Genomic DNA, 18,265 nt, shown 5'->3' with positions numbered 1-18,265 from the left:
AAATAGCCGTTCTATCCGATAGTCAAGCAGCACTAAAAGCGATCGACACAGTAACCATCAATTCGAAGTCGGTCAAAGAATGCCTAGAGAAGCTGAACAAATTAGGCAAAGAAAATAAAGTCCTCCTACTCTGGGTGCTCGCTCATCAAGGGATAGAAGGCAATGAACAAGCAAACGATCTAGGTAGAAAAGGAGCCAACACTCCCCCAACTAGACCAGAACCGTTCTGCTTTCCAAGCGGAAACCAACTTAAAGCGGAACTGAAAAACCTGGAAGACTCCATCCGTAACCTAGAATGGGAATCCTCCAATTGTCAAAGACAACTCGAAAAAGTTTCTCAGAACTTACGACCGAGAAAAATCAAAAATTTTCCTTGATTTAAGTAAAGACAATCTTCGGATTATCACGGGGTTTCTAATAGAATACTGTCTCCTCAACGAACATTTCAGTAGATTTAAGCTGGGGAAACATCAGAACACCTTATCCCTGAGTACGCCGAGACGACAACCGTTCGTGCCATAAACTTTGGCACGGCTGATGTCGAAGATGGAGAGCTGGTCTCTGTGGATCCATCTGAGATACTGGCTTTTGTCAAAGCAATGAGACTCTATGATTAGTTATAAGTCGTTATAACTCAAGAAAGGGGGACACACAATAGATCTATAAGGCCGCGGTGATTAACCCCCCTCCTAAACATTACTCCGGTATAGTTCTGTCATTTTTTGAATACCCATCTGTCAATGTCTTCTATCATGGGTAAATTGGTTTCAAAGTATCGGTATACAACTTGAAATGTTTCAAGTTAAATTTTCTATATAGGTTTTTCAATTTATTTTTAAAATTGAATAACATGTTTAAATTTATAAATAAATTAAGCAATTAATAATGCCAAAACGAAAGTGTGTAGTAACTAATGAAATGCTCAAAATTTTCTCTTCTATTAAAGAAGGTTAATCCCAATTCTGATGTAATTTATGCAGTACAAAAAATGTACTTAAGTAAAGTATACTTAACACTGCTTTTAATTTCTCCTTTAAAGTATGTCCCTCTGTCTAAAGAGTCAGAGAAGAATATCGTCAGATGGGACATCCCCCCAAACAGTGACAGAAAATACGATTTTCCAATATTCCGTGGACATACAACTACTTCATTGGACCGTCGATTGAATAAATAAGAAGTTGCCCAACTTTATGGGCGATTTCGTGGCACTAAACCTGTCCGACAGTAGCGGATACAGTGGGGGGGGGGGCTCGAGCCCCCCCCTAAAATCTATAAATTGGGTTAAAGCATATTATTCTACATTACTTTTTTACCAAACCAAAGCATATTATTCTACATTACTTTTTATTTGGGCCCCCCCTAAAATACATTTCTGTATCCACCCCTGCTGTCCGAGATGTAGCTGGCGTTACCGTCAGCCTATTCGAGAATTCCGAGATTTAGTTTAGCTCTTCGCTGCTGCGCGCTGATATAATCGTTTACAGTTACAGCGCAGCGAATAAAGAATACTGTACTGTAGTTCTGCTTTCAGTCGACAAAGTGAGTGGTTGCTGGAGACAGTGTTGCCAGAACTACTGATGAATCCGTAAATTTACGGATTTTGGGTACAGTACGTTAATAATACGGATTTTCTATCATTAAACAATTTAATATAATATTATATGATTGAACAAAGAGTTGGCTTGGAAATGAAGATCGCTGTTATTTCATATGTACAATATTATGGTAAATGTCAATAATCGTCGTTTCCAAGCCAACTAAACGACTTTTTTTCGATCAGACGATATATTCAGTACCTATAAATTTTTTTTTATTTTTGTTGTTTATTCTATTGTTACGTTTTTCGTCGGTTCCGTGTGGATAGAAAGTCACAATTTATTTAAACACTATTTATTTAACACTAATTAACAAAAACAATAACGATAAAAGACTTATCGAACTATTTACAAACGATTTATAACTAAGAATTTATTTTGAATTTTAGCGCGTCAACTGCACTGGTATATTTATAACTGCCCCCTGTAGGCCACCGCCGCCGGCTTTTTATACCGACAGGTAAAGAACTCTAGAATTGTCCATAGATCGTTAGGTGCGTAGAGAAGGTTTTCGAATGTTCTCGTATGTACTAGTCCATTCCAGTGGGACTCGATTCTTCTCGAACGAATGAATCATTGCGGTGTCTATGCGATGTTAAGGTCATCCGAGGGCGGGCCATATTGTGAGGTTAGGTCGAGTCCACACCGGCCCGCAACACTGCCCCTTCTTAGGCACATGCTCGTCCCGAGATGTATACGGTGAATGAAGGTATTTGCAAAGCTGGCCCCTGGTACATTGCGAAGTCTGGTAGAAATAGCAGTCTACAGTTTTCTCTCCCGATCTCAGCTTTGGGTTGTAGCAGCAAACGAGGATCTCGATTCCCGTAAATCTGAACAAGACTTCAATCATGTTCCGGATTGTACGCCAACTCAAACCATCGAGTCCACACGCCAGCTTCGGAATGGCTAATCGTGCAATGTTGTTGTTTAGCAGGGCTTCTCTCAGTTCAATCAGGGTCTTCCATAGATTGAGATAAGTCGGCTTACTCGGGGACCATTCCTTGGTGACCAGGTAGAAGATGTGCCTTGCTTGACCATGTGCATTGTCGGTTAGCCTCAAGACGCTTCCAACCTCTGGATCCTGTCGGCGTAGTTCTCCGACACGCCCAAACTTCTCATTGAACGTCGCAGCGATTCCTCTGGACATCCGCAAATCTCGAGCCACACAATGAGCGAGCGAATAATCAGGAGGCACGGAAAAGAGGTCTCGTTGATCTTCTTTGGTTACACCATAGCGAGCCTTCTCACTGCTGTTGTATCGGGCCATGAAATCGTCAAAGGACATCTCCGAATCAGGGGGATCAAAGCTGCAGGTTCTCACGGTCCCAGCACGATCTTCTATTTCGCCTTGGTAGGGGCTCAAACGGTTGAAATGGACTACCCTCGGTTTTCCTTTTGGCAATTTTCTGATACGGTATACGACGTCATTAATTCTATCCATGACTTCGTATGGCCCTTCCCACGAGGATTGTAGCTTCGGAGATAACCCACGACGTCTCTGCGGGTTATATAGCCACACCAACTTCCCTGGTTGGTATCCTCCATGCTCAGCTTGAATGTCGTAGTGTTCCTTCATTCGGTCACTAGCACTTTGAATATTTAGGCGGACTCTCTGATGAATGTCGTCCATCCTTTGACGTAGTGTGTGGACATAATCTTCTCCGGCGACTTCTTCTCCCGGTCGGCAACCAAATTTCAGATCACAGGGTAGGCGCACTTCCCGTCCCATAACGATGCTGGCTGGAGTTTGCCCTGTAGATTCTTGGACGGATGAACGGTAGGCCAACAGGAACAGGTGAAGAAATTTGTCCCAGTCTCTTTGGTGGTCAGAGACTACTTTGGCCAGATAACGGTTGATAGTTCTGTTCATGCGTTCAACCATCCCATCGGATTGTGGATGTAGAGCAGTCGTCCTGGTCTTGCGGATGTTCAGGACTTCACAGACGCCTTGGAACAGATTGGACTCAAAGTTTCTTCCCTGATCTGAATGAAGCTCCATGGGAACACCAAACCTGCAGATCCATTCTTTAACAAGGGCATCAGCAATCGTGGACGCTTCTTGATTTGGCAACGCGTAGGCCTCGACCCATTTGCTGAAGTAATCCATTACTACCACAATGTATTTGTTGCCATCGTTCGTCTCCGGGAAAGGACCAGCCACGTCGATCGCTATTCGTTCGAAGGGACTACCAACATTGTACTGGCGCATAGGGGCTTTACCACGCTTTTGTGGCCCATTGATGGCTGCGCAAATGTCACATTTCTTACACCAGGCCCTCACGTCTTCTTTGCAGTTCACTCAGTAGAACCGTTCACGCAGCTTGCCAAGTGTCTTGGTAACACCAAGATGTCCACCGCTGGTTCCATTGTGAACTTCCTCCAAGACTTCTGGGACCCTCTTCTTTGGAATCTCTCTTCTTGTCCCTCCGGTCTCTCGATCACACGGCGAAGTAGTCCGTTATCTATTACCAAAGAATTCCACTGAGCCCAGTATGACTTTACGTTCGGCGAATATCTGCAAACTTCTTCCCACGTTGGTCTTTGGCCTGCGTTTTTCCAGTTAATTACTAAACCTAATTCTGGGTCACTGGTTTGGTCATTTGCAAGATCTTCGGGTTGCCAACTATCATTAACCACAGTTGTTCTTAGGAGTTTCATTTCTTTCTCTTCAGCTCGGGAACAATGCTTACAGTCCTTAGCGCAAGGTCTTCTGGAAAGTGCGTCGGCATTCCGATGGATTGCCCCAGCTCGATGTTCTGTGTCGAAGTCAAATTCTTGTAATCGTTCAATCCATCTAGCTACCTGCCCTTCAGGATTCTTAAATTGCAACAGCCATTTCATAGCAGCATGGTCTGTTCTTAACAAGAACTTTCTTCCATAGAGATACTTGTAGAAGTGTTCCACTGCTTTAACTACTGCTAGTAATTCTCGTCTGGTTACACAGTAGTTCCTTTCCGGTTTTGACAAGGTCTTACTAAAATAACCAATGACTTTTTCTTGACCATCCTGGATCTGAGACAGAACAGCGCCTAACCCAACATTGCTAGCGTCGGTATCCAATATAAAGTTTCCGTTGCCAAGAGGGAGCTAAGTATGGGCGCACTAGTCAGGGCCTTCTTCAATTTTCGGAATGCCTCGTCAGAATCTGAATCCCAAGAGAAACGCCTCTCGCCTTCGGTAAGTCTGGTCAATGGTTTTGCGATGGTGGCAAAACCCTGTACATAGCGGCGATAGTATGTGCATAGTCCCAAAAAGCTTCGTAGTTCATGTTTATCTTTAGGTATCGGCCACTCTTCCACTGTCTTGGTCTTCTGTGGATCTACCGCAACTCCTTGGGAGGAGACTACATGGCCCAAGTAGTGTACCTTTTCTTGACACAGATGACATTTCTTGGGGCTAAGTTTCAAACCAGAGCTCCCTAGTCGCTTGAAAACTTCTTCCAAATTCTTCAGATGATCGTCAAAGGATTTCCCAACCACTATGATGTCATCCAGGTACACTAAACAGGTAGTCCAGGATAGTCCCTTTAACACAGACTCCATTAGTCTCTCAAAGGTAGCTGGCGCGTTGCACAATCCAAAAGGCATGACGGTAAATTGCCACAGTCCGGAGCCCACCGAGAACGCTGTCTTCTCTCTGTCTTTCGGCGCCATGTCGACTTGCCAATATCCACTCTTCAGATCTAACGTAGAGAATATCGTTGACCCCGCCAGCGTGTCTAGAGTATCGTCTATCCTCGGCAGGGGATAGCTATCCTTCTTGGTAACATTATTAAGTTGCCGATAATCAACACAGAACCTGGTGGTACCGTCTTTCTTCTTTACTAGTACTACCGGCGATGTCCACGGGCTGTTAGATGGTTCGATGACACCCTCTTCTTTCATTTCTCGAAGGATTTTGTCAGCTTCTTCACGTTTGGCGAGCGGCAGTCTACTCGGATTTTGTTTGATTGGTCGTGCATCTCCGGTGTCAATTTTATGTTGTACTAAATTGGTACGACCTCTATGTCCTGCTTCTCCTTTATCAAACACATCTTGATACTTGATTATCAGGTTTCTCAATTTTCTACTATCTTCGGGAAATAATCCCTTAACGTTTACTAACTCCTTAACCATTTTGTCCGGAATTTTTGAAATCGAAACTTTGGAGGCTTCCACGCTTCGAATGACTGAGGAGGCCGAACAACAGTACCCTAACAGGGTTCCCTTCTTCAAGGATACAGAATGATAATTCGTGTTCATTACTCTTACCGGTACAGACTTCTTCGCTCGTAGCAGGGGTTTTCCAACAGCGACCCCTCGTCCTATTTCGCTGTCATGGTTCCTTGGCTCCAACAGAATAATACTCCCATTATTCGTTTTACCTTCCAGGCGACCATCCAAAAATATCTCACAGCGCTCAGGGATCGAAACATCTTCTGCTACTACCACGCGAAGCGTCTCCTCACATTTTCGATGTAGAACCACTTCTTCTTCATTTATTTTCAAAATTTCTTGTTTGAGGTTTAGTTCAAAACCTCTAGTGGTCACGATGTCCATTCCGAGAATAAGTTCATCTTCGATGTCTGCTACTAACACTCGATGATTAAAACAGGTGCTTCCGATAACAAAATTAAGATCTACCTCTCCATGGATGAGAGCGCAGCTTCCTGTAGCTGTACGTAGTCGCCATTGTGTTGTTTTAATCCTTTTTGATGTTTTAAGGATATCCGGCCTGATGATCGTTTTGGTCGCACCCGTATCCAACAGCATGGTCCGTAACTCTCCATCCACGAAACTAGCCACAAAAATGCTGTTGAACTTGTGTTGTAGCGATGCGACTTGAACAGTTTTCGTTGGAACCTGTTGGGTACTGCTCCATATGTGTCCCTTTGATTCGACACTTGGCGAAACCGAGTCCACGTCTTTTTCTTGACAGTGACTTCTTACGTGTCCTGCCTGGCCGCAATTCCAGCAACAAGTCGGTCCTTTCTTGCCCATGTACTCCTCCATGACTTTCCGTACAATGCTTTCCACGGATTTGTCGGAACATTGGTTGACCGCCCGTACTCTCACTAGAGACCGAGAACTGTTTCGCGGCCTCAAATTCTAGGGCACGTGCTAAAGCATCCACCAAGCGCGTTGGGTGGGCTAGAAGAAGCGCTTGCCTTGTCTCCCTGTCACGTAAGCCATCGGAGAATGTCTGTACTGCCAACCGCTCCATAACATTCTCGGGCGTAGCAGGATACGCAAGGCGAACCAGGCGGGCTACGTCGGCTTCAAACTCCTGCAGAGACTCATTTGACTTTTGAATGCGATTTTTTAGCTGTGAATGATAGACATGTTCCAAATGAGCTTGGCCGTACCTCATTTCTAAATGTCGTACCAATTGCTGATAATCTCCCTGTTCCGATGGTGACAGTGTCTGCAGGATATCAGTCGCATTCTCCAGTGCGACAGTCAAAGCGGTAGCCTTTTCAGCGATTGTCCATCCGTTCGCTCTCGCAGCGGCCTCAAACTGGCAAAAATAATTGGCCCAAGCGGTTTTTTTTCGTCAAACTGTGGAGGCTTAATAACTGACTTTGAGATATACTTATTTTCGACTAGTTTCGGTGCCTCCGATGTTTCTTGACATTTTGGTGAATTGGCCTTTTCTATTTCTTGTTTTAAAATTTCGATTTTTTTTATTTACATCGTCCTCAATTTGTGTTATTTTGTCTTGTAGTTCTGTAGAATTATCTATAATCTTTTCTTCTAATTCCCTGGAAGATTCCTGGATTTCTGTTATCTTTTCTTCTAAATTAAGTATTTTATTATTAAAGCTGGCCTGTATATCTTTAGAATTTTCGATGATCTTATCTTCTAATGTATTGATTAAATACTGGGAATTTTTCATAATTTTATCACTGATTTTCTCTTCTAAATTAACTTCCAAGTCAATTATTTTACTATTCAAATTGTTCAAGTTGTCGTCTAATTTTTGAGAATTCTCTGTCATTTTATCATTCAAACTCTCTTCCAAGTTAATCATTTTACTATTCAAATTGTTCAAGTGGTCGTCTAATTTGTGTAGGCACGAGTCAAGGTCACCTTCCAACTCAAAGCAAAATGTGTCAGGATCCTCACCTTCCTCCACCAAAACGTCTCTCAGTCTAGCTTGCAAAATGCTTTTCTTTCCATCTGTCTCGCACTCTCTCTTCCAATATACATTTCAGTTCGGACACTTTCAAGTCTTTCAACAATTTTTTCAGAGCCATGGTCAGTCTTTTTATTTTTCTTGTCTATCACATACGCCACACTTGACACCAATTGTTACGTTTTTCGTCGGTTCCGTGTGGATAGAAAGTCACAATTTATTTAAACACTATTTATTTAACACTAATTAACAAAAACAATAACGATAAAAGACTTATAGAACTATTTACAAACGATTTATAACTAAGAATTTATTTTGAATTTTAGCGCGTCAACTGCACTGGTATATTTATAACTGCCCCCTTTAGCCACCGCCGCCGGCTTTTATACCGACAGGTAAAGAACTCTAGAATTGTCCATAGATCGTTAGGTGCGTAGAGAAGGTTTTCGAATGTTCTCGTATGTACTAGTCCATTCCAGTGGGACTCGATTCTTCTCGAACGAATGAATCATTGCGGTGTCTATGCGATGTTAAGGTCATCCGAGGGCGGGCCATATTGTGAGGTTAGGTCGAGTCCACACCGGCCCGCAACACTATGTTTAACACGAATAAATGTTCAATACATAAACGAGGATTTTCATCCAAAGATACTTTCGTCATATATAAACGCATTACAGATATTATACATTTTAATATGGCAACACTGTCGCTTTCAGATCCAGACCGTCTTCGATATGCCTCCGCTGGACGAATTAGAGAAAATAAGTGTTTTATGCGTTGACCGCAAAACGATTGGTGTCTCCACCGTACAGCACTTGAGACGAAAGGGAAAATCAAATCAGCCTTTTGTCACGAATTCGCCCATTAAGGTTGCGTATCTTCCCAATTCTTTCAATCAATGATTGGACATAATTTACCTATATACAAGTGTTTCGTTTGTCCGTTGTCCGTCATCAAGCTTTAAAAAATTAACACATTTCTCAAGTTATTTCAAGAACCGTTATTCCGATTTCAATGAGATTTGGGGTTCCTACGTTTTGCTAAGTGCTTTAACATTTGGCTTTCACAAAAATGAAGATTATTAGATTTTTAAGTTCGGATATAATTATTATTTCGGCTAAATATGTACTAATTTTTAAATCTCTAAACAAATTGATTAACACTTATAAATCTTGTAAATGATATTATCTTTGCGATTATAATGCTCTAAATAAATAAATACAGTTGTCACTAGGCAAGTGAAAAGGTAATCTATGAAAATTAATTATATAGATTATTAATTTAATTATATAGATTAAAAAAAATTATATGCCACACATCTGTAAACAAATTATTGATTATGATGGTATATGAATAACTTATATGAACGAATTTAATATACAAGGTGGTCCGAAATGTATTTCGGAAACTTCAGCAGCATATTCCGCATATAAAAATAAGTAAAAAAGTTCGTATAAATGTATGTCTTAAAATGTTTGGTTTTGGAGATACAGGGTGTAGAAGTTTCATTTTTATTTCGATTTTTTCCAAATATTTTCTGAAGTAACATCAATATTTTGGTGAAAATTGGTATAGGGGGCGACACCTACATGTATTTTAACTGTTTTGAAGAGTAATAACTTTTCGTCCGTACCTGTATAAAACGACTGAGTAAAAAATATACATTTACAAAAAATAAATCATAAATTTGAAATGTTTTTGTGCCAAAAGTTCAACAGAAACTTTTTTTTAACATTTTTTCACAGAAAAATTTATGATTAATATAAAAAAAATCCCAAATTTATTATTTCGGTCAAATAACTATCTACGCAACGTGTTTATTTTTTGTCAATAATGACATGTATGAATATTTTCATTATATAAATATCTTGAGAACGGTCGTTGCTCATGCTCATAGCGATTTTTACCAAGAGACCTCGCAAGAGACATTGTTTACGTAAAAAGTCACGGAAATTTATATTTTTTCACTGAGTAGGTTTATACAGGTACGGACGAAAAGTTATTATTATTTAAAATAGTTAGAACACATGTAGGTGGCGCCCCTACAAATAGGAGTCATATTGACATCAAAATCAAATTTCTCATGTCAAAAAACTCCCAGACACCAATTTTCATCCAAATATTGACGTTACTTCAGAAATTAGTTGGAAAAAATCGAAATAAAAATGAAACTTCTACACCCTGTATCTCCGAAACTAAGCATTTAAGTACATTTATACGACATAGATATATACTAGAGATAGTTTTGAGACACACCCGGTATAATTGAAGAATTTTTCCAAAAATAACCGAACAATTGTTATTTTTGAAAGTCTCAATATATTTATGACTTTTAGCATGATTTGGGCATGGTGAATTGATTCCCTATAGCTGTTTTTTTTCAATAACTAAATATTAAAAAAATCACAATAAATTCGTATTTTTGTCACACATTGTATATAGCATTTTGAACAATTATTTTAAACGTGTTTAAAATACCATCTCTTATTTTAATTTATTTAAACATTTGTTTACAACATGTTTAAAACTCTGTTTTACACATAAAAGTAGAAACATTTTGTTTGAGGCCGTAAAAATACGGTTTTGTGGATATTTTAGTAATTTTTTTTTAAATTGGTAACTTTCTAATTGGTAAATTGGTACCCTTATTTTCATGTGTTACCCATAAAAAAATCGTTTAACGCATCTCTTACAAATTAATATCGTATAATACTTTGATAAAAAAAAACCGATAGGTAGTAAATATCTAAGAATTATTAAACTTTATATATACCTGCTGTATTTATCAAGTATCCATTTAAAGCAGCCCTATTTATAACGATGTCATCCATGTATAGTTGATGTTCCAAAATCTCTTTGGATGAGTAAGAAACCAACTCTAAGAAGTTGGTAAAATATATTGCTATGCCCATTAGGATACTCGTTAGCCAGAAACATAGTACTATGGATGCAAATTTCTTTGTGTTTTCTTTTACTTTATGTTTAGCAGGAACTAAAGGGGTATATTGTGCTTTTTGATACTTTAGTGTCATCGTATGTCTCACGTGTTGTTCTGAAGTAGTTAAAAGTAATTTACAGAATATCTAAGTCATAAAACCTAAGTACTAAAAATACGTTCTTATTTTGCTAATTAACCGCCATTTGAATATTATGGCATGACGTTTAAATGTCAAATTTTAAATTAAAAAAAAAATCTTTGAATAACGTCAAAAACAGTCAAAAATAAATTTTTAAAAACGGAAATGGCGCCATCATATCTTTTTACTTTGTCTTTTTAGCAGAAATATGATTTGTAATTACATTTAATTACAGAGTCCTAAATTTTTTTGGACATTATGGTGAATAAAACACAAAATTATATTTAAGCAAAACCCGATATTGTGTTGAACTCTAGAGTCTACAGTTATAACTAATGTACTGACGGTAATAAATTTAAACATTAAAACAAATATTACTGACTAGCAGTGTCCGTTTAGGTTTAACGCAGAAGTGTTTACAAAAAATAACTATTTTATTTTGTAGATTTTCTTGCAGAGTGCAATGGCGAAATAACCATAAAGGATTTTTTTGGAGAGATGAATCTGCCACATAGGTATAGACATATTTTATTAAAAAAAGATGAGAATAATGTAAAAATTCAATGTTAACATAGGTAAATACCGTATGGCTAAAAAAAGCCTTTAGTTGGCTTGGAAATAACAATCCATGACTTTCCCCATATGATATTACATATAAAATGACAACGGTCTTCATTTCGACGCCATCTCTGACGCCGTTATTTTTTCAAACGTATGGTATAATTTTTTAAAAATAATTTAGGTATTTTAAATATAATTTTTACTGATTCTTGAGAAAAGACTAAAGCCTAATTTTATTGCATCCAAATTTCGGACCTTTTAATCTGATCTGACAGCTACCCATATAAAATTCGCCAAGAGATTCGTAAAAATATTTGGATGCTTGAAAACGTTAAATTTCAACTTTTTAAAATATACGGCGGCAGTTATGCCAAAAAATAAGCTTAAGCCATAGACTTAAAATAAATTCTTATTTAAGTGTATGGCAAAGCTATGGCTTAAGCCAAATGTTCATCGAAATTTCAGTTGTTTTCTGCGAAAAATAATATACCAGTATGAAATTCTTAAAATGTTAAAAAAGATTTAACGACTATACCGTATGATCGAAAAAAACGGTATTTAGATTATACCAAAGAATATACCAAGAATTATAAGAATTTCGGATGTTTTAAATCTGACAGGTACCTACACAAAATTAGCCAAACTTGTTTAAAATATTTAGATGCATGAGAACTAGGGTTTCCAAACCGGGACCGGGATCCTGAAATCCCAGCATCCCGATGAATGTTTATCCCAGAAATCCCGGGATCCCGAAAATTATTAGACTTTCAGAGATCATACTTTATTTATATTGCAATATTTTTTTTGCAAAAAGAATTGTATTTTTTTACTTACTAAATATCTTTGCTAAATATGAATGTTACATTGTTTTGTCTAGTTTAATAAAGTTCTTTTATCATTTCCTTGTTGATATATAATATGTAGCTACGTTTTTATTGTGTACCTATTTCTTTAGATTAAATTTCTCATTCTAATAGTCAATCTCGGAATCCCGGGATTATAGGTTCTAATTCCAGGATTTCAAAACGGGATCCCGATTCCGAAAATTGGAAACCCTAGCGAAAACATTATACAAAATATTTTAAAATTTATGACATATTTTTTTCGCAGAATACGTCCGAAATTCAGATGCATGAAAACTAGGCTATTGGTGTTATAAATGTAGCAACATAGACAAATATAGCATAATTTATAAATTTTCTTCTCGTGATTTATATTTTATGATCCCAGATTCTTTTATATTTTCCACATAATTTTTAGATGAATATTTTAAATTTATATATGAATATTTTTCACATAGTCTTTATATTACTAACTAATTAAATAAACATATGAAAAGAATTTAGAAACTTTTGGAAATGACGATCGATGACATTCCCCATATAATTTTACATAATAAAATGACAGCGATCTTCATTTCATAGCATCGCTGACGTCGTTTTTATTCGATCATATTGCACAAAAAGAAACCAAAAAGTTTATTCTAAGTGTTTTAATTTACAAATAATTTACAAAACAAAAAATACCTAAGACTGGGTCTTGTTCAGTTTGCACTTAGCAATATTGTAACTCACAATAAATAAATTCAAAAAATTCACATCTAGAAACACATCCAGCACTCATACTCCTAAATTATATACATAGTATGGTTTGACTCAACCATTTATTTCTTCAGTTAACTCTAAACACCCCCAAGTCCATTATATACCCTGTTGTTGGAACTCTGGTTCAAAATCTTCTTAATAGCTGCAATAATAATAGTAATCATAGTAAACGCAAACAACATTTAAATTTTAATTCAATAAAATAAAAAATAATGAATTACCTTCTTTGTCTTCATTGCTAAGTTCCTGTTTTGGGAACTCAACATCGAAAGTAATAAAAAGTGTTCCTTGTAAATTATTGTTTTCATAATTGGGCATCCCTTCACCCTTCTTTCTAATTCTGGCACCGGGCCAAGTAATTTTATCTCTTGTTACTGACACCATATGTCCATCTAGATGTTGTAATTCAATGGTAAAGCCCACAAGAGCATCCTACAATGTATTATGTTTAATTCTTAAAGCAAATTAAAAGATATTTTTACATACCTGTAAACTAATAGTAACATTTGTGTACAAATCATCACCTCTTCGTTCAAACAGTGGATGAAGCTGAGTTTTAATTTTTAAAATTAAATCACCAGGCTCACCATCAAGGTGTGGCTCACCTTCAGCGGTGAATTTAGTTTCTTGACCATCAACCATACCTACAATATATTAAAAATTAATAAAGATTAATTACAGGGTGACCTAAGTGTTTTTTAGACTATTACTGTGATCTTTTTTTTGTAAAATACAGAGGCAATAATATTGCACCAATCCAGATAGACAAATTATTAAGAAACATACCTGGTTCTACTTCTAGTTCCAATGTCCTCTCTTCATTTACCAATTTAACATTAGGGCATTCATCACAAACTGTTTGTTGCATCATTTGGAATCTCCCTGGACCTAAATTTCTCGTGATCATTTCCTGTCGACAATTACATTTGCGTGTTCCATGAGTAGGTTTCATAACCGGTTTATTCCTTGTAATTTCAATAAAGTTGCCTAAACAAATTCTAAACTATTATATCAACTTTTATACTCTTGACAAATTCACAATACCTGTGTACAAATCTTCTAACGTAACAAAAATATCCATTACTAAATCGGCCCCTCTAGGTATTTCGTTCTTCTGTTCGCCACCTCCAAAATGGAAACCAAAATCGCCGAAAAAACTTGCAAACGGATCCATTCCGCCGTCCATCATACCGTCCTTCTGTAAGCAATCTTCTCCGCATCTATCATACTTTTTCCTTTTGTCCTCATCAGATAAAACTTCATAAGCTGCTCCAAGATCCTGAAACTTCTGTGAGGACTCTGGATCATCTTTATTTTTATCGGGATGTAATTCCTTAGCTAAGCGACGATATGCCTTCTTAATTTCATGTAAACTAGCACTTTTTGAAACACCTAATATCTTGTAAAAGTCTCTTCCTGCTAACACTATTTGAAAACATAATATACTGACTAGAATTATGATATAATTCGTTAACTTCATAATTTAGATGAACCTTATTACTTTATTTATAAGATCATTACTTAAACAATTACTCTGAATTAAATTTTTATTCAGAAATTTAAATTTAATAATACTATCACTGAATTTTTATTAAACAGCCAACGTCAAAATATCAGATGAATTTACCGAAAATCATGTGGAAGATGCTCATTGGCTGAAATGAATAATATCAGCTGAACTATTAATATGATAATAGGGCAGTAAACCTTTACATTCGAAATCATATATTTCATATATGATTTGATATTATTTTATTTTACTTTTTGCATATTAATCTATTAAAATAATGTGTATTAAAATGTCGCGGTATTATCAATGTCGCTAAATTTAATTATTAAAATATTATCAGATAAATTTTATCATCAAATAAAATCTTTATTGTCATTTAGCAGGGCTACCAATGTTAAATTTTATTTTGGGGAATTTGATTTTTAAAAACCCCTTTTACCAACTGTCATTATCCCATAAAAGCAAAAATGGTACGTTTTCTGAAAAATCTTCAAATATCTTTACTGGAAAAATAAATCCACAAATCTTCTATTTAAATTTATAAAGATTAATTAGTTTTACATTCTGTAATATCAATATTACCCCCATTACATTGAGTTTCTAGTTATAATTTAGTATAAAATAGTAAGTATTAATAAGGTTATATTTTGTTTTTATTTCAGGGTAAAGTTAAGTGTTCCGATCTGAGAAGTAAAGACAAAAAAGAGCTTACCAAACAGCTCGATGATCTTAAAAAGGAATTAACTAATTTACGTGTAGCAAAAGTCACAGGAGGAGCCCCTTCTAAACTTTCAAAAATGTAAGTGTTATTTTCATTCAAGTCCTATTTTATAGTTACTAATCATTTTACACTGTTTTTAAGCTGCAAATTAACAATGTTGAGTGTTATTCTTTTAACTGTGAAACATTCTAAAACCCTACTTGATTTTTTGTAAAAAGAATAGCATTTTAAATACTTAATTTTTTGTTTAAAACAAGTTTTTATTTTTTAGCCGAGTGGTACGTAAAGCTATTGCTCGTGTATATATTGTTATGCACCAAAAGCAAAAGGAAAACTTGAGGAAACTGCACAAGAATAAGAAGTACAAGCCACTAGACTTAAGGTCAAAGAAGACTCGTGCTATCCGCCGTGGATTGACCAATCGTGAAAGGAACTTGCAAACCCACAAAGCATTCAAAAAGAATTCAGTTTTTCCACAAAGAATATACGCTCTTAAGGCTTAATATTTTTATTTAATAAATATGTAATTAAAGTATGTATATGGTTTTATTTAAACTAGCCTCTTCCATAGTAAGAAATATAATAAACTTTTAAATTAGAAATTCATATAAAATTGTCATACTTAAATTTTGCTAATAATTATTTTAAATATGAGATTCACTATAGTTTCCCCTCAAAGTATTAATGTTTATTCTTTTTATGCAATAGTGGACAAAATTAAAGAAAATACAAAAATCTATAAGATTAAATGCTTTTATTTACCAATATAACAAAACAACTAATCAAAATAGTCTTCTATATCAATATCGGGATTCAAAATATCATCCCCATAAGGTTCTAAATTAATCTGATTTAAAATTAAGTTTTCACACATTTCTTCTAAGTCTGTGTCGCCAATTAGAACAGCTCCTTGCAACTTATGATTCTCTATGACAAACTTGATATATTCCATCTTGGGAGTAGTTCTCACTAAAATCTCGTATTTATTATCCAACTTTTGTCCATTATACAGACCGAGAAGAATAACTTTATAACTGAACAGTTTAGTTGAGTGAGTAAATATCTCAAAACAGAAATCTTGCAAAACTTCCTCTTTGTTTAACTGCCCGACCATGCATTGAGCTGCGTAGCATCCCATTTGTCGAGCCTGGGTCCATAATTTCATAGGGAACCAATGCTTAGCCCACTGCCAATTTGCAGAACATATATCACCAGCAGCGTAGATATTGTTTAAGTTTGTTTTTAAATGATCATCAACCCTGATTCCTCCATCTTCTGAGAGAAGTAATTTATTTTTTGTGTTGAAATTTGTTCTTGGCGTAACACCTGTAGCTGATATTATTAAATCACAAGATATTTTTTGTCCGTCAGTTAACAGTACTTCCAGAGCACGGTCCTTTGAGCCAGAAATTGTACTAATTTCATTCTCATAATGGATGTTAACTTTTCTTTCTAAGGTATTGGTATTTGCTCCGGATATCATTAAATTTTTGTACCAATCAGGTCCAAGAGCTGCTCCAGATTTATTATATTCATCCTCTTTATAACGCATTCTTTTGCTAACTACTTGTTCATTAGGATGAGAACTATGTAAAGAATCTTGGAAGAATTCTGCTGCTCCGGGATCGACAAAGGTTGCTGAAATATGCTTGTCTTTTATAACCCAATGAATTTCAGTGTTCTGAATTTTGTAAACAATTTCTGAAGCAATACCTCCATTGCCTACAACTACAATTGTCTTTGAGTGCTTCAGCTTTTCTATGAAAGTGTCAACTGAATCAGTATCTCGAATACCAATTATCTGATCTGGAAATTGTAGATGTTGTGGAATTAAATTTGGTTCTGCACCCATGCATAAACATAAAGATTTATAATGTATTTCTTTTCCTTTTCCGGTTTTTATATAATTACTTTCATCCTGGATTTCCTTCAGAACATCATGAATAACAGTGACATTTTTATACTTTTGAGTAAGATAATCACTCGACTGTTCTTCAACATCAAACTGGCATAGAGTTTTTGTTATAGCTTGCAAATTAGTAACTGTTTTAATCAACGCTGAATCACTTAAAAGTATTATAGATTTTTCAGGTGCGAGAAAAGCTAATGTTTCAGTACAAGAAACACCAGCTATACCTCCCCCTACAATTACAAAATCAGCTAACATTATTTCTTCTTTGAATAATATTCAGAATAATCGTATTCTCTAAAGGGCACATCAAACGTTAGCAGCCCTTTGTCATATGCTCGCCTAACACAGATTTCTAATTGTTGATGTTTCTTCTGACACAGTCCTGTCTTGTTATAGCTTAAAATACCGCCTGTGTGTGGAGATATGAACTGTTCTAATAATTCAAGATTTTGTTCGTGCAGCACTAAATATTCATCACGACAAATAGGACATGGGTTTCCTGTAGCAACTTGACCCCCTCTTATACAACTCTTCCTGGTTTTTTTAGGAGGAAATAATCCTTTGTGATTTCTTCTATAACGATGCCACACAGGCTCTTTTCCATAGGTCTGTTCGTATGCAGTACTTTTCAAATATCGTACACTAGTCTCTACACTAATCGATTCAGTTCTGTCTTTGCTAATTTCTCTAACCTCAATTTTGGGCGCATCGGCATCAACATCAGCTTTTATTTGATATATTGGAGCACTGACCGTAAGATGCCTATAGGATGGAATAGTTTGGGTAAAAAATCTTCGAGAAACAAGGCGAGATAACATACTTTTAACTATTAAATTTGTTAAAAGAAAAGAAGGAATTTGATCTTGATGCTATTGTAAATTGTTCTAAAATTCTAAATTCTAAACCACAATTCTAAACCTAGAGTCTACCATAGGTCTAATCTAAACCTAAACTACATGTGTATAACTGGTTGCAGAACATAATTTGTCAAATAACAACTTCTCTATGGCTATAATATATGACTATTCAAAATACTTTATTTCCAAATAACAAGTAAAATATTTATCTATTACTAATTACTCCATTATCAAACCTATATTGTCATTAGATACTTTATTGCATATCCATTTAATATTTAATAGCAATCAACAACTATTTTATAAAACTAATA

General features: G+C 36.0%; 5 protein-coding genes and 1 long non-coding RNA gene across 6 annotated transcripts in view; 2 read left to right on the top strand and 4 right to left on the bottom strand.

Annotated features, from left to right (window-relative positions):
* The window catches only part of LOC115880669, a 35,273-nt gene extending 24,420 nt beyond the window's left edge, over nt 1–10,853 (bottom strand). Inside the window, exon 1 of the mRNA XM_030897950.1 lies at nt 10,483–10,853. Coding sequence (XP_030753810.1) covers nt 10,483–10,741 — 259 coding nt within the window. The 5' untranslated portion in view covers nt 10,742–10,853. The remainder of the gene's footprint in view (nt 1–10,482) is intronic.
* A 550-nt stretch (nt 10,854–11,403) lies between these two features.
* LOC115880682 lies at nt 11,404–12,546 on the top strand. Its single transcript, XR_004049923.1, has 2 exons — nt 11,404–11,967; nt 12,458–12,546. It is a non-coding gene; the product is annotated as an uncharacterized LOC115880682 (long non-coding RNA).
* Nucleotides 12,547–12,824: 278 nt separating this feature from the next.
* On the bottom strand, nt 12,825–14,585 carry LOC115880681 (dnaJ homolog shv). The gene is made up of 5 exons (XM_030897966.1): nt 13,996–14,585; nt 13,738–13,938; nt 13,438–13,595; nt 13,173–13,383; nt 12,825–13,093 (listed from the first exon to the last, which is right to left on the bottom strand). Exons 1-5 carry the CDS (start codon nt 14,429–14,431, stop codon nt 13,029–13,031), a joined length of 1,071 nt encoding a protein of 356 aa, XP_030753826.1. The 5' UTR covers nt 14,432–14,585; the 3' UTR covers nt 12,825–13,028.
* A 245-nt stretch (nt 14,586–14,830) lies between these two features.
* LOC115880666 (60S ribosomal protein L35) lies at nt 14,831–15,717 on the top strand. The gene is made up of 3 exons (XM_030897946.1): nt 14,831–14,931; nt 15,124–15,260; nt 15,454–15,717. Exons 1-3 carry the CDS (start codon nt 14,929–14,931, stop codon nt 15,683–15,685), a joined length of 372 nt encoding a protein of 123 aa, XP_030753806.1. The 5' UTR covers nt 14,831–14,928; the 3' UTR covers nt 15,686–15,717.
* Nucleotides 15,718–15,921: 204 nt separating this feature from the next.
* LOC115880663 (pyridine nucleotide-disulfide oxidoreductase domain-containing protein 1) lies at nt 15,922–17,396 on the bottom strand. The gene has a single exon (XM_030897944.1). It carries the CDS (start codon nt 17,347–17,349, stop codon nt 15,961–15,963), a length of 1,389 nt encoding a protein of 462 aa, XP_030753804.1. The 5' UTR covers nt 17,350–17,396; the 3' UTR covers nt 15,922–15,960.
* Nucleotides 17,030–18,059, bottom strand: LOC115880665 (28S ribosomal protein S18b, mitochondrial). The gene has a single exon (XM_030897945.1). The coding sequence runs from the start codon at nt 17,910–17,912 to the stop codon at nt 17,349–17,351; it is 564 nt and encodes a 187-aa protein (XP_030753805.1). The 5' UTR covers nt 17,913–18,059; the 3' UTR covers nt 17,030–17,348.
* Between the last annotated feature and the right edge of the window lie 206 nt (nt 18,060–18,265).

The sequence above is a fragment of the Sitophilus oryzae genome, unplaced genomic scaffold (genome assembly GCF_002938485.1).
Source record: "Sitophilus oryzae breed Bouriz unplaced genomic scaffold, Soryzae_2.0 scaffold_1640_pilon_pilon, whole genome shotgun sequence".
In the NCBI taxonomy this organism is placed as follows: domain Eukaryota; kingdom Metazoa; phylum Arthropoda; class Insecta; order Coleoptera; family Curculionidae; genus Sitophilus; species Sitophilus oryzae.
The sequence above is the reverse complement of the archived record's forward strand: the minus strand, read 5'-3'. Positions and strand labels throughout refer to the sequence as shown.

Excerpts from the sequence above, each read along its gene's own strand:
- LOC115880681 (XM_030897966.1), bottom strand. The coding sequence starts at position 14,431 with ATGAAGTTAACGAATTATATCATAATTCTAGTCAGTATATTATGTTTT. Across the intron at positions 13,939-13,995 it reads GTTAGAAGATTTGTACACAG|GCAACTTTATTGAAATTACA; the intron begins GTATTGTGAATT and ends GAATTTGTTTAG. Across the intron at positions 13,384-13,437 it reads ATGTTACTATTAGTTTACAG|GATGCTCTTGTGGGCTTTAC; the intron begins GTATGTAAAAAT and ends AATACATTGTAG.
- LOC115880666 (XM_030897946.1), top strand. Across the intron at positions 15,261-15,453 it reads CCTTCTAAACTTTCAAAAAT|CCGAGTGGTACGTAAAGCTA; the intron begins GTAAGTGTTATT and ends TTTATTTTTTAG.
- LOC115880663 (XM_030897944.1), bottom strand. The coding sequence starts at position 17,349 with ATGTTAGCTGATTTTGTAATTGTAGGGGGAGGTATAGCTGGTGTTTCT.
- LOC115880665 (XM_030897945.1), bottom strand. The coding sequence starts at position 17,912 with ATGTTATCTCGCCTTGTTTCTCGAAGATTTTTTACCCAAACTATTCCA.